General features: G+C 38.6%; 1 protein-coding gene across 9 annotated transcripts in view; it reads left to right on the forward strand.

Moving 5' to 3' along the window:
- Positions 1 to 15,469, forward strand: part of ZNF529 (zinc finger protein 529) — a 58,671-nt gene that overhangs the window by 31,374 nt on the left and 11,828 nt on the right. For 2 of the 9 annotated variants that reach the window (XM_070499016.1, XM_070499023.1), the window contains exons 1-2: positions 7,226 to 7,267; positions 8,316 to 8,379. Coding sequence is in view for 3 of the 9 variants with exons in the window: in XM_070499014.1 (XP_070355115.1) it covers positions 7,156 to 7,267; positions 8,316 to 8,379 (176 nt within the window). In the remaining 6 variants the exon portion in view is untranslated. Of the gene's footprint in view, positions 1 to 6,936; positions 7,460 to 8,315; positions 8,380 to 15,469 lie in introns of those variants that run through there. The other 7 variants (XM_070499014.1, XM_014848768.3, XM_070499020.1 and 4 more) reach the window with 7 other exon arrangements.

A 15,469-nucleotide genomic window follows, 5' to 3' on the forward strand; every position in this document is an offset into this window, starting at 1 on the left:
TTCAAAAGATTTCTTTGTAAGTTTGCAGTATCATCATGATGTGTCTAGGTGTTAGATCTACTTTCATTATCCTACTTGAGACTTATTTTGATTCATCTTGAAATCGCGACTTTCTTCAATTATGAAAAGTTCTAAACCATTTCCTTTTCTGATGCCTGCCCTCCTTTATTTTTATCCTTTGATGACATTTCTTACAACATTTCCTAGATGTGTATTGGATCTTTTCATTTTTTTTTCGTATCTCTTCGTTTCTCTTTTACATTCCATTTTATCTCTGTGTTGTGTTCTAGGTGATCTCTCATTAAGTCCAATCAGTTACCCTTCAGTTGTAGTAATTGTTTAAGTTCTCTATTCTTTACTATCATTAGATTTTTTATTTCTGGAAATTCTCTTTGTTCTTTTTAATATCTACAGATTCTTTTTCACATATTGTGCTTTTGTTATGACTTTTCCATTTTAAACATTTATTTTATATTCTTTCATGTTGTCATATTATATGCAGTTATGGTGGATGCAAACTCCCCCTTCCCCCACCCAGTTTTACTGATATAATTGACATACAACTCTGTATAAGCTTAAGGTGCACAGCATAATGACCTGACACATACACATTGTGAAATGATTACCACATTGTTTAGTTAACATCTGTCACCTCAGTTATTCCCAGTACTTGTCTGTGCCTTTTGACCACCTTCACCCAATTCCCCACCCCTCGCCCACTGTGACTTTCTTTCTTTACCTGCTGACTCTCCCCTGATGACTCTTTTCCTTGTTGACTTGTAGTTTTTGTTTTTGAGCTCATTTCAGTGGGGAAGAGTTTTTTTTTTTTTTTTTTAAACCAAATGTTATGCGCCCTGAGTTGGAAGAATGCCTAGAACAGCATTGGTGCATTTACTTCCTGCTGATTTGTTGTGAGGGTTTCAGTAGAACTCAACCAGGTTCTCTATGTAGGAATTTTTTTAAAGATTTTTTTTTTTAAATTTTTCCTTTTTCTCCCAAAGCCCCTGGGTACATAGTTGTGTATTTTTAGTTGTGGGTCCTTCTAGTTGTGGCATGTGGGATGCCGCCTCAGCATGGCTTGATGAGCGGTGCCATGTCTGCGCCCAGGATTCAAACTGGCAAAACCCTGGGCCGCCGAAGCAGAACACACAAACTTACCCACTCGGCCATGGGGCCGGCCCCTATGTAGGAATTTTTTTAAATTAAAAATTAAATTTCTTTAATAAATAGAAAGATTCCTTTTTTCTGTTTCTTCTTGAGTCAGTTTTGGGAAGCTGTGCTTTTCAAGCCAATTAGTTCATTTCATCTAAGTTGTCTTATTGGCATTAAGTTGTTCATAATATTCCCTTATTTTTTACTATCTATAGGATATTTCCATTTTCATTCCTGACATTGGTAATTTGTGTTTTCTCTTTTATTAACTATACTTAATAGTGATCTATAAATTTTAAAAGTCTTCCCAAATAAACTCTTGGTTTTGTTCATTTTCTCTATTGTCTGCTTTCTACTTCATTGATTTCTGTCCATTTTTAGTTCTTTTCTTCTACTTATTTTGTTTGTCTTTTTCTAGTTTAAGCCTTTCTTCATTTAAAAAAATTGTGATAAAATCCACATAACATAAAACTTACTATCTTAACCATTTTAAAGTGTATAGTCCAGTACTGTTAAGTATATTTACATTGCTGTACAACCAATCCCCAGAACGTTTTCATCCTGCAAAACTGAAACTGTATGCAGTAAACAATAAATCTCCATTTCCCCCTCTCCAGCTCCTGGCAACCAACATCCTACTTTCTATGAGCCTGACAACTCTAGATACTTCATATAAGTGGAATAATACAGTGTTTGTCCTTTTGTGACTGGCTTATTTCACTTAGCATCATGTCCTCAAGGTTCTCCATGTTGTAGCATGTGTCAGAATTTTCTTCTTTTTTACAGCTGAATAATATTTCATTGTATGTGTATACCACATTTTGCTTATCCATTCATTCATTCATGGACATTTGGGCTGCTTCCACATTTTGGCTATTGTAAATAACACTATGAATTTCCTGTCTTTTAATATAAGTCTTTAACATCCCTCTAGAGACTGTTTTAGCTGCATCTATCAAATTTTGTTAATGTTGCATTGTCATTTTAATTTAGTTCAAAATATTTTCTAGCTTCCCTTATGATCTGTTCTTTGACCCATGGGTTATTTAAAGGTGTGTTATTTAATTTGCATGTATTGACGGATTTTGTAGATGTCTTATTGCTACTGATTTCTAACTTATGTCTCTTGTTGAGAACATGTTCTATAATATTTCAGTCTTTTGAAATTTATTGAGATTTATTTTATTGTCTCAAACAGTGTCTATCTTGGAGAATGTCCATGTAGAGGAAACAAATGTAATTTCTCAGTTGTGGCATGTAGTCGTCTGTAAACATCAATTAGGTCATGTTGACTGACTGTGTTGTTAACATCTTCTGTATACTACTGCATACTCTGCCTATAAGTTCTATCAATTACTGAGATATGATTATGGATTTCCAACTATAATTGTGGATTGTCTATTTTTCTCTTTTGTTCTCACAGTTTTTGCTTCATGAAATTTAATGCTCTCATAATGAGTTCATAGCAGCATACATATTCCTGATGAACAGATATATGCATACACATTCCTAATGAATCGCTTTTTTGATTGTTACATCTCTATCTTTTGTAATACACATTGACTTGAGGTCTACTGTCTGATATTACTATAGCAATGCCAACTTTCTTATACTTATGTATATATTTTTCTGGGCCAGTTTTTAAGTTAATTTCTTAGCTTAGAATTTCTGTATCACCCATGTTGTATAAAATTGAATATTTATATCCCACATTTCCAGGTAAAGTCCTAGAGTTTCCAAGTCTCATGGGTGAGCTCCTCACTCTCACAACACCCCTAAAAAAACCCAGAGACTGCAAGTTCCCTCATCTCTTTGGGCCAGTGAGTAGCATTTTTCTAGAAATATTTTATAGAACTAAGCAGCATCTTAGTTTCAGCTCTCTGCCCCCTGTTCCTGTGTAGAAAGTAGAACCCCAGACCTCAGTCAGGACTCTTAAGCATAACATGTGGGATTAAAATCTCTTTGGCGTTTCTGAGGTGTCGGCTTTACATGCACTGTTTTGATTCAGCTCTTTTTTTCTGGATGCAGAATTTTCCTTTTTTCTTTTCTCTCAAACTTGACCATTTTTAAGACATTTTGTTATAGTTTAGATGGCATTTTATGTGTTTGTAGGGGGAGCAGGGACAGGCATCCATTTTTTATGTCTCTCTTCTTAAAAAATTTCTTCTGCAATTTCTTCTTGCCCTGTACCTGGAGGAGGGAAAAAAAATTGGAATGATTTCCTCCTCTTGTAAAAAACATAAGGGAGGAGTGGAGAAGAGAACAAGAATGGGTAGTATCGAACTTATGTCTAAAGGAAGGCTTAGGACACCATTTCTTCTTTTACTGAGGTCCAAGGCCTGCTCCATTCCTAGGCTCCTGTCACCATGGACCTGCTCCTCTTGTCCTCTCTCTTCTCTAGTGCTTTTTTATGTATAGAGAGTAGGTTTTCCTATCTGTTCTTTCAACCATAGATTACTTCCATGCCTTTGCTGCCTGTCACAGAGTAGATGCATATAAATGGGACAAGGCAATCCTGGGATATGATTACAAGGGAGAGATGAAGAAACATGATCCAGAAGGGTGAGTTGGAGGGGAAGAGAGGACACAGTGTGACATGGGACCTCCCTTCTTGCCATATACTAATATTGTAATCTACTGATTTTACTGCTGTCTTTACTCACTAGAAAGCCAAGGTCTATGGACATAATGAAATCTTTTCGTTCTATGTGCTTTTCTAAGCACTCACTACTTAGACATCAAACCACTGCCTAGAGGAGAGAGGTTCATCCAGAGAATATATTCTTATTTAGAGAATGTATTTCTGTTTGTGGGCATGAGAAAGGAAATGTTAAGTGAAATATCCAATTAATAAGTTAAAATTAGAAGAACTTGGAAAAGGCACAGGTTTATCTAGAAAGAATAAAAGGAAATGTGGACCAGTTCCATGAAAGGGAATCATATCTCCAGAAAGTTTCATATATGCTAGGGGGAAAAAGAGTATTTCAGACAGGAGAGAAGAAACATCATCTCATCTGAGCCGTGCCTTTAGGATTTGCAAGAGAGAACCTTTGCTCTTGTGGCTTCTTTTTTGGAAAAGTGAAGAAGGGGGAGAGAAGGGAGGCAAAAGAAGCCATGTGAAACCCCACTTACCTCAGAGTTTCCATAATAACTTGGTTACATCTGCCTAGTTAAGTAGTGAACATTTGCTATTAAATATTAATGAATAATCATTATGCTAAATATTAACTACTCAGTAATATGGTCAGGGAAATAAAGAAATTGATTATGTACTTTTCTACACTGCAGGCTACAATCAGATGGAAGAAATTTTTCCTTTAAATGAAGTTTGAAATACTACTTTGACAGTAAATTTTTTTTTTTCCCTTTTCTCCCCAAAGCCCCCCAGTACATAGTTGTATATTCTTAGTTGTGGGTCCTTCTAGTTGTGGCATGTGGGATGCTGCCTCAGCGTGGTTTGATGAGCAGTGCCATGTCCGCGCCCAGGATTCGAACCAATGAAACACTGGGCCGCCTGCAGCGGAGTGCACGAACTTAACTACTCGGCCTCGGAGCCAGCCCGACAGTAAATATTTTTACTAGAAAATGACTATTTTAATTACCATGAAACTGACCTTGTGATTAGAAGTATTTCAGATTCTTTTTCTTGGCATAGAGTATGTGAAAGAGTTATTAAATCACCCATGATTTCATCCAGGAACAGGGGGAAAAAAAACCCCACCTCACTCAAATCTGTTAAAAGTAGTACATAGAGGTAAAAAGAAAGTATTTTCTTGTGTGCTACCTATTGAGTCCTAGTCATTTCAACATAGTAGAATTAGTTCCTGTGGTGTTCCAAGTATGCAATATTGTCATCTAGAAATTACAATTTTATCTCCTGCATTCCAATTCTTTTTTTCAAAATGACATATGTAAGTTTAAGGTATACAATGTGATGATTTGATACATCTATATATTGTGAAATGATTACCACAATAAGGTTAACCAACACCTCCATTCTCTCATAGACTTACCTTTTTTTGTGATAATGACATTTAAAATCTACTCTCTTAACAACTTTCAAGTATATAATAAACGGTATTGTTAATTATTATCACTATGTTGTACATCCCAGAACTTATTCCTCTTTTAGCTGGAAGTTTGTACCCTTTGACCAACATCTCTCCATTTCTCCCCCGACCCCAACTACCATTCTACTGTCTATTTCAATGAGTTCAGTTTTTTTAGATTCAACATATAAGTGAGAACATATAGTATTTGTCTTTCTCTGACTTCTTTCACTTAGCATAATGCCCTCATGGTCCATCCATGTTGTCACAAATGGCAAGACTTCTTTTTTTTTCAAGATTTTATTTTTCCTTTTTCTCCCCAAAGCCCCCTGGTACATAGTTGTATATTTTTAGTTGTGGGTCCTTCTAGTTGTGGCATGTGGGATGCCGCCTCAGCGTGGCTTGACGAGCGGTGCCATGTCCACGCCCAGGATCCGAACTGGTGAAACCCTGGGCCGCTGCAGCAGAGCGCGTGAACTTAACCACTCGGCCATGGGGCCAGCCCCAAGACTTCCTTCTTTTTTAAGGCTGAATAATATTCCACTGTATACATATACACCATGTTTTCTTTATCCATTCATTGGTCAGTGGACACGGGTTGTTTCCATGTCTTGGCTATTGCTCATAATGCTGTAGTGAACATGGAAGTGCAGATATCTCTGATACCCTGTTTTCACTTCCTGTGGCTCTTATATTGCTATTTTACTTCACTAGAAACAGTTATAATTCTTCAAGCAGAATCAAAATGACACATACCTAACCAGTTGCATAGTTTCTCACTCATTCATTAATATTACCTACGTAGTGATCCACTTTCAGTCACCATAAAATGAACACACAAAAATGATAAAGAGTTGGTGCAGACACATTCAGTCTCCTATAGATCTCATCTACTTCACAAAACCACAATGCCACAGACCCTACATGACATTGATAACTCCACCGAGCCCATCTCATCATTTCAAAGAAGACGACCAACTCAAACTCAGAAACCACTTACCCCAGAGTCACACATAGTCTCAAACACAAATCACTCACAACTAATCATTCTACAAGGTTTGTCAGCTTCTTAGAAAGTTAAACATAAACTTACCTATTACCCAGCATGTTTTCTTCTAGGTATTTCCCCAGGAGAAACAGAAACATGCCAGCTTTATTCATAATATATAAAACCTGGAAATACACCAAATGTTCATCATGAGAAAAACCAATAAACACAGTGTGGCATATCCGCACAGTGGAAAGGTGTTCAGAAATAAAAAGAACGAACTACCCAACATTAAAAATCTTACAGAAGTCAGATGAGCTAAAGGAGACATATGGACTTGTAGAAGTGACAGCACTAAGAGACGGTGTGACCTATACGAGAACCTGGCTGTCTCTGTTGTGACACTGTCTGGAAAAGGGCACCGCGGGACTTCCTGGCGGCGACGGTGTTACACGCGCCAGGGAGCCACACGCGCACAGCGTTCGCTACGCCGCCCTGGGGCTTTCTCAAGGGGCCAAACGGACAAAAGCAAGACCACTAACACCATCCGTCACCTGGTCCACGACCGCGAACCCCGGGTCCCGCACGCACAGGCCTGAGCGAACCGAGCCTCCGCCGGCTGCGGCTCCAGCCCTCGCTCTCGGCCCGAGCTCCGGGCGCCGCCTCGGCCCTCCCCGGCCCGGCTCCCCCGCCTCGGCCCTTCCCGGCGGGTTTCCGGCTCGCACCCGGTCCTCCCGGGCCCGGCTTCTTCCGTTTCCCTCCTCGGCCGCCACGGCCGGGCTTCCGCTTCCCTTTGCTGCGCCCCGGGGCCCTGGTTTGCGACTGCTTCCTGGGCTTGGGTGCTGGGTTCTGGTTCCTCCCACCCCCTCACCTCGCTCCCAGACCATCACCTGGCTCTTGGGAGTCTGGAAGAGCCACAGCGGCGACCCTCGGCCGCGGCGAGCGGCCCCAGGCCTCCCACGAGCCATGAGCGGGACGTTTTCGTTTCTGCACTACGTTTCCCACAGGCCCCAGGGCCGCGAGAACTTCGACCCTTGGTTCCCCTTCCGGTGTCTTCGTGGTTACTGGGTTAAGCCGGGTGAGTTGAGGTGACCCAGTTCGGCTGCGGGAGGGGCTCGCGGTGAGGCCTCAAGCGCCCGGGGCGCGGAGGGGACATTGGAGCCTCGAGCCTGTGTGTGCGTGAGCCGCGGAGCACAGGGCTGCGGGGGCTCGTCTGTGACGGCGTCACTGTGGAGTTAGTCCGCGCGTGTCAGTGAGAGGGAGAAACAGTGTGAGTGTGACGGGGCCCTGGGCGGCTGATTGAGCTCGTGGGAACTGTCAGAGGGGGCGGGGCCTATTGGGTGACCAGGGTCTTTGGTGACGAGGGGGGCTGACACTGTGACCCAGTCATCCTGTAATAGCTGTGACCGACTGTGTTAACGAAGTGGAGTGTTTTTGTTTTTTTTCAGTGAGCTTGTAGGAGTTTGGAGCTTGTTTTTTTCCAGTGAGCCTGTAAACACTTTTTTATATATACACACATAGATGTCTCACCTTGTCGCCAGCACCCAGCCTAGTGCTTAACACAGGGGGCGTTGGTGAAGTGAGTCCAGTTGTAGGTTCCCTGGTTTCTTGGAACGTGTTTCCCTGTATTCTCTCCTGTCTTTACACCCTACAGCCACTTCGATGTAGCTGTAGAGAAATGGTCATCGGGAGGAAGTCATGAATTTCACCCCTAGAATGAAAGTGCCAAGGGGAGAGTACATCCCAAGTCATGGGATGCGAATTTAGGCTTGCGCTTGACTTCAGGATAGGCTTCTGGGAAAACATGAGGGGGAGGGCACAGGTGTAGGATTCCTTCCTGGGTGAACCTCTCTGGATGCACTTTGGAGGCCATTTACACGTTTCAGAACCCCAGCATTCCCTGAGCTATGCCCTCTTAAACTGCGGTGCACTTCCATTCCAGCTCTAGGCAGAGGTGATGCTGACCTTTTCCTCTGATAATGGCAAAAGTCAGCAGTATTCTAGTTTCCCTCCTACTTCCTTCTGGATGTATTTGTGGTGGGCGATGGGCCATGTCTGGTGGTGAACAGTGTGTTCGTATTTAGCCAGTCCAGGGTTTCACAAGTCCCTTCTTCTTGGTCCTATAGTTCTGCCAGAGAAGGCTCCTGAAGTGGAGGAGAGCATTGCCACTTACATAATGGCCCGTTCAAGGTCAGTTCATGTTTACTTTTTGTTGTCACACATTTTTGTTTTACAGAACATAAAATATTTGCTTTCCTTCTCCTAGATTGCCCTGCCTAATTGACCTATCCATTCACCTGGTCCCTAGGCCTCCCTTTCCTGATTAATAATGAGACCATAGAGACGGGTCCCTCTGTCTTCCCGTGCCTTTCCAAATACCCTGTTCCTGCCCAGTTAATATTCACATCCCCACTGGGTAAATCGTTCACTTCCCCTCTCTGCTCTTTTCTTCCCCAAAGGTGACACAGAAATAGAACTCGTGGAGGATAAATTGAGGACTTATTGTAGAATTTGACTCGTTAAGGAAGAGACCAGTGGTTGGGTGGAATAACATAACAGATACCTTTGATTTTATTCACAGACTTGATTTTCAAACAAAGCAAGGTAGGAGATGGTTTGATTCCAATCAGTAAGTGACAAAGGTGGCTTTAGAGACATTTAGGAGTGGGAACATGATTGGAGTTTTGTGAAGAGAGGTCTATGTGAAAAGGGCAGGGAGTTTTTCCAGAGAATCTATGAGGAGACTTGAGTGGTGACAACTAAGTCTTGTTTGAGATTTGTATGTATGTTCATACATACATACATATATGTATGATTTTGTTTAAGACGCATTATTGGCGTCGACTGGGAGAGGCAGCGTGGTGTAGTGGTATTGAGTCTAAAGCAGCACAGTTTAATGGAAATATAATGCCAGCCACTCATGTAATTTAAAAATTTCGGTTCACATTTTAAAAAGTAAAAAGAAACACTTAAAATTGTGATAATGCATCCTATTTAAACCAATATATCTAAAATATTATTTCAACATGTAATATAAATAAATTGAGGTATTTTACATTCATATCTTCATACTAAGTTTTCAAAATCTGGTGCATATTTTACTGTTACAGCACTTCTCACTTTGGATGCCAAATTTTCAGTGCTTGAGGTGAAATAGAGTCATACCAAAACAATAAAGTTATGTTTAATTGAAAAACGTTTTATATCGCTTTTGTGTTTTAATTAAAGTTCAATTAAATATTCAGTTCCTTGTTCATGCTAGTCACATTTCAAGGTCAATAGTTATTAATCTTTACGTTTTACAATTTCTTGTTGTAAAACGTAGATAATGATCACATCGATGCCTTAGGGTTTTTATGAGCATTTGATAACATGAATTTGGGCAAAGCCCAGAGCACTTAATATGGGCCTTGCATTTAATAAGTCCTCAAGGGAAAAAAAACGCTGTTGTTGTTATGTGGAGATTCTAAGTATTCCCCATAAATTTTCTGTAATTTAAGAGCAGTGAAAATATACAGTTAATGTTGATAAGCACTTAAAAGGAATTTTTTTTTTCTAAGATTTTATTTTTCCTTTTTCTCGCCAAAGTCCCCTGGTACACAGTTGTATATTTTTAGTTGTGGGTCCTGTTAGTTTTGGCATGTGGGATGCCACTTCAGCATGGCTTGATGAACGGTGCCATGTCTGTGGATCTGAACTGGCGAAACCCTGGGCCGCTGAAGTGGAGCACACAAACTTAACCACTTGGCCACGGGGCTGGGCCCCATCTTGTAATGTTCTTTAATGCACAAAAGATTTTAATTTTGATGAAGCCTAATTCTTCAATTTTTTCTTGTTACTTATGCTGTTGATGTTATATCTAAGAATCCATTGCCAAATCTAAGGTCATGATGATTTACTCCTTTATTTTATTTTAAGAGTTTTATAGTTTTAGCTCTTAATTTTGGGCCTTTGATCTGTTTTTAGGTGATTTTTTGTATATATTGTGAGGAAAAGGCCAATGTCATTCTTTTGCATGTTGATATCCTTTTTTCCCCATCACCGTTTATTGAAAAGACTGTCATTTTCAAGGGTCTTGGCACCCTTGTAAAACATCGGTTGACCATAAACACATGGATTTAATCTTTAGTCAATTCTATTCTATTGACCAATATATCTACCTTTATCCCAATGTCCCACTGTATTGATTACTGTAGCTTTGCAGTAACTTTTGAATTGTGAAGCATCAGTCCTCCAACTTTGTTCTTTTTTCAGATTGTTTTGGCTATTCTGAATCCCTTGCAATTTCATATGAACTTTCAAATCAGCATGTCAATTTCTACAAAGAAGCCAGCTGGGATTCTGATAGGGGTTGAATTGAGCCTGTAAATCGCTTTGAGAAATATTGCCATCTTACTATTAAGTGGTCCAATTCATGAACATGGGATGCTTTTGCATTTAATTAATTTCTTTCATTAGTGTTCTATAGTTTTTAAGTGTACAGTTTGCACTTGTGTTAAATTTATTGCCAAATATTTTATTGTTTTGGATACTGTTATAAATGGAATTATTTTCTTAATTTAGATAGTCATTGTACATGTATAGAGGTATAATTGATTTTTTATTTTTTTTCTGGGGAGGATTTGCCCTGAGCTAACATCTGTTGCTAATCTTCCTCTTCGTTTTTTCCTCCCCAAAGCCCCAGTACATAGTTGTATATTCTACTTGTAAGTCTTTATAGTTCTTATGTGTCAGCTGCCGCCACAGCATGGCTACTGACAGACGAGTGGTGTAGTTCTGTGACTGGGAACTGGACCCAGATGACTGAAGCAGTGAAAGCGTCGAACTTTGACCACTAGGCCATCAGGACTGGCTCAAGTATAATTGATTTTAGCATATTGACTTGTATTCTACAATCTTGCTGAGTTTGTTTATGCTCCTAAGAGTGTTTCAGTGGATTTTTTAAGGATTTTCTTTAAACATGGTCATTTCATCTGTTAATGGAGATTGTTTTCCCTCTTTCTTTCCAATCTGGTTGCCTTTATTTCTTTATCTTTCTTACTGGTTCTGGCTAGACCACTAGAACAATGTTGATTAGAAAAGGAAGGAATGTATGTCCTTGTCTTGTCCTAATCTTAAAGGAAAAACACCATTAAGTCAGACGGTAGCTGTCACTTTATCATGTTTAGATAGTTCCCTCCTCTTCCTAGGTTCTTGACTGTCTTTTGTCTTGAAATGGTGGTGGATTTTGTCAAATGCTTTTTCTTCAAGTGTGAAGAGGATCATATGGTTTTTATTTTTTATTAATATAGTGTATTACATTAATTGCTTTTTAGATATTAAACCATTGTTGCATTATGGGGATATGTCCCACTTGGTTATGGTATCTAATTCTTTTTATATGTTACTGGTTTCAGTTTCCTGGTGTTTTGTTGAGTTTTTGCATTCAAATTAATAAAAGATAGTGGTCATAGTTGCCTTTTGGGATAGTGTCTGTCTGATTTTCATGTCAGGTTGATACTTCCTCATATCAGTGTGAGTTAGGAAGTTTCTGCTCCTCTTTTACTTCTTAAGCAGTTTCTGAAGAATTAGTATTACTTCTGCTATAAATGTTTGGTTGAATTTAACAGTAAAGCTATGTGGACCTTGGCTTTTCGTTGTGGGCAGTTTTTTGATTACTAATTCAATCTATTGTTATAGGTTTATTCAGATTTTCTGTTGTCATGTGTGAGTTTGGTAGTTTGTATGTTTCTAGGAAATTGTCCAATTCACCTAGTTTTTCTAATTTGTTGGTGTACAATTGTTCATTGTATTCCTTTGCAATCAATTTTTATTTCTGTAAGCCTGGTAGTAATGTCCCCTCTTTCACTTAAGATTGTAGTAATTTGAGTATTCTCTTTAGTCATGCTAGATTATCTAAAAGTTTGTGAACTTTTAAAAATCTTTTCAAAAACCCAGCTGTTGGTTTCATTCATTTTCTCTATTATTTTTTACTTTCTCTATCTTTAATTTCCACTGCAATCTTTATTATTTCCTTCCTTATGCTTGCTTTAGATTTAGTTTGCTCTTCTTTTCCCAGTGCCTTAAGGTAGAAGGTTAGATTTGACCTAGGTATTTCTTTGTAACTGTAGGCATTTTAATCTGTAAATTTTCTCCTAAGCACTGCTTTAGCTGCATCTCTTAAGTTTTGATGTGTTGCATCTTCATTTTATTAGTCAAAAATCTTTTCTAGTTTCTCTTGTGTTTTCTTGTTTGACATATTGGTTTTTTAGTAGTTTTTAATTTCCACATATTCTTGAGTTTCTCGTTTTTCTATTATTTATTTCTAATTTCATTCGATTATGGTTTCATGACATGCTTTATATTGTTTCTATTCTTTTGAATTTATTGAGGTTTCTCTTATAAACTAGCATATGATTTATCTTGCAGAATGTTCCATGTGCACTTGAGAAGAAAGTGTGTTCTACTCTTGTGGGGTGAAGTGTTTTATAGATGAATGTTAGCTCTATTTGGTTTATAGCGTTGTTGGTTGTAGACTTTTCTATTTCTGTGTTGATCTTCTCCCTAATTGTTCTATCCATTATGAATGTGGAGTACTGAAGTCTCTGACCATTATTGATGAATTCTTTGTCTCATTTCTGTTAGTTTAATTGTGGTAAAATATATATAACATAGAATTTGCTATTTTAACCATTTTAAAGTATACACTTCAATAGCATTAAGTACATCCACAGTATTGTGTAACCATCACCACTATCTAGTTCCAGAACTTTTTCATCACCCAACAGGCTTGCCAAACACCTTAAAGCAATCATTCCGCATTGCCCCTCCCACAAGCCCTTGCAACAATTAATTTTTCAATCTCTATGGTTTTGCCTATTTTGGATATTTCATATAAATGAAATAATATGTGGCCCTTTGTTTCTGGCCACTTAGCATGATGTTTTCAACCATGACATGATGTAACATGTGACATGATGTATCAGTACTTCTTTCCTTGGTATGGCTGGATAATACTCAATTGTGTTGTAGTTTGTTTTGTGGCCTAACATATGGTCTATCTTAGACAATATTCCATGTGCACTTGAGAAAAATATGTGTTCCGCTGTTATTTGCTGGAGTGTTTGGTATATATCTGAGAGGTCTAGAAGATTTATACTGTTGCTGTAGTCATCTGTTTCCCAATTATCTTCTGTCTGCTTTTTCTATCCATTATTGAAATTGGTTTATTGAAGTCTCCAGTACTGTAGAACTGTCTGTTTCTCCCTTCAGTCCTGTCAGTTGTTTCTTCATATATTTGGGGGCTTTAAGGCATATATGTTGATAATCATTATATCTTCTTAATAGATTGACCCTTTTATCAATATATAATGTGTTTGGGGTGGGCCCTGTGGCTGAGTGGCTAAGTTTGCACACTCTGCTTTGGCAGCCCAGGGTTTCGCCAGTTCACATCCTGGGCACAGACCTAGCGCTGCTCATCAAGCCATGCTCGGGTGGTGCCTCACATAGCAGAGCTAGCAGGACCTAAAACTAGAATATACAACTGTGTACTGGGAGACTTGAGGGAGAAGAAAAAAAGATTGGCAACAGAAGTTAGTTCAGGGTCAATCTTTAAAAAAAATTTTTTAAATATATATGTTTGCCTCTTCTAAGAATTATTGACTAAAAGCCTATTCGGTCTGATATTAGTATATCCATCCTGCTCTCTTTAATAACTATTTGTATGTAATATATTTTTCCATCCATTTATTTTCAACCTATGTATGTCTCTGGATCTAACATGAGTCTCTTATAGATAGCATGCAGCTGGGCCATATTTTTTTATCCATTCTGCCATTTTGACACTTGTTTCTATATATACTGTGTTTTATTTCTCTCTCCCTAATTACTGACTCCTTTTCTGTTTAACTTATTTTCTTGTACTTTACCATTTTGATACCTTCTTTTCCTATTCATTATACTATTTAGTTATTTTTTCAGCATTTATCCTGGAGATTAAAATTTTACATTTATAACAAACTAGTTGGAAATAAAGTCAACTTTTTTCAGGGGTTCCCAAGACCACTCTCAGGTTCAATGATTTCCTTGAAGGACTCGCATAAAAGGGAAAGGCTATTGTACTCACAGTTATGGGTTTTTTTAGAGTGACAGAATACGGATTAAAATCCATAAATGCTGGATATGCTAGGGACTGGAGGTAATCTACCAAGGGCTGGTCAAGGGCCTAGATCTTTCTTTGGAATAGGCAGGGTTTAAACATTCCAGATCATCTTTTTTTTTTCTTTTTTAAGATTGGCACCTGAGCTAGCAACTGTTGCCAATATTTTTTTTTTCGGCTTTTTCTACCCAAATCCCCCCAGTACATAGTTGTATATTTTAATTGTGGGTCCTCCTAGTTGTGGCATTTAGGATGCCACCTCAGCATGGCCTGATGAGCGGTGCCATGACCGTGCCCAGGATCCAAACCAGTGAAACCCTGGGCCGCTGAAGCAGAGCGTGCGAACTTAACCACTCGGCCACGGGGCCGGCCCCTGAACATTCCAGATCTCCTGAGGTAACCTTTTACTGCACATCAAGTTAGCTCTAATAGTATACAAAAATTCTGCTCCTATACAGCTCTGGCCTGCCGTTTTTATGTTGTTTTTGTCCCAGATTATATTTTTATACACTGTGTGCCCTTTAACATATGTTTATAATTATTGTTTCATGGATTTGTCTTTAAAGACATTTAAAAAAAAGAGGCCCAACAAACTCAAAATAATATTGGGTTATATATTTACATTTTTAACTGCCTTTACTATTGTTCTTTATTTCCTTTATTTTTATTGAGATATATTTGACATATAACGTTATATTAGTTTTAGATGTACAACATAATGATGTGGTATATGTATATATTGCAAAATGATTACCACAGTAACTTTAGTTAACATTCATTACCACAGTCAAAATTTTTTTTGTCTTCTGATGAGAACTTTCAAGATTTACTGTCTTAGCAACTTTCAAATATACAATGCAGTATTGCTAACTATACTCACTATGTACATTACATCTCCAGGACTTACTGATCTTTTAAGTATAAGTTTGTACCTTCCTTAACCACCTTTACTCACTTCACCCACCATTGACCCCTGTCTCTGGACCACCGCCCGTCTGTTCTCTGTATTTATGAGTGTTTGTGTATTTTGTTTTTGTTTTTGTTTTAGATTCCACATATAACTAATATTGTTCAGTATTTGTCTTTGTCTGTCTGATATAGTTCACCTGGCATAATGCCCTCAGGGTTCATCCATGTTGTCGC

This window comes from Equus asinus, chromosome 26 (assembly GCF_041296235.1).
Source record: "Equus asinus isolate D_3611 breed Donkey chromosome 26, EquAss-T2T_v2, whole genome shotgun sequence".
Classification (NCBI taxonomy): Eukaryota; Metazoa; Chordata; class Mammalia; order Perissodactyla; family Equidae; genus Equus; species Equus asinus.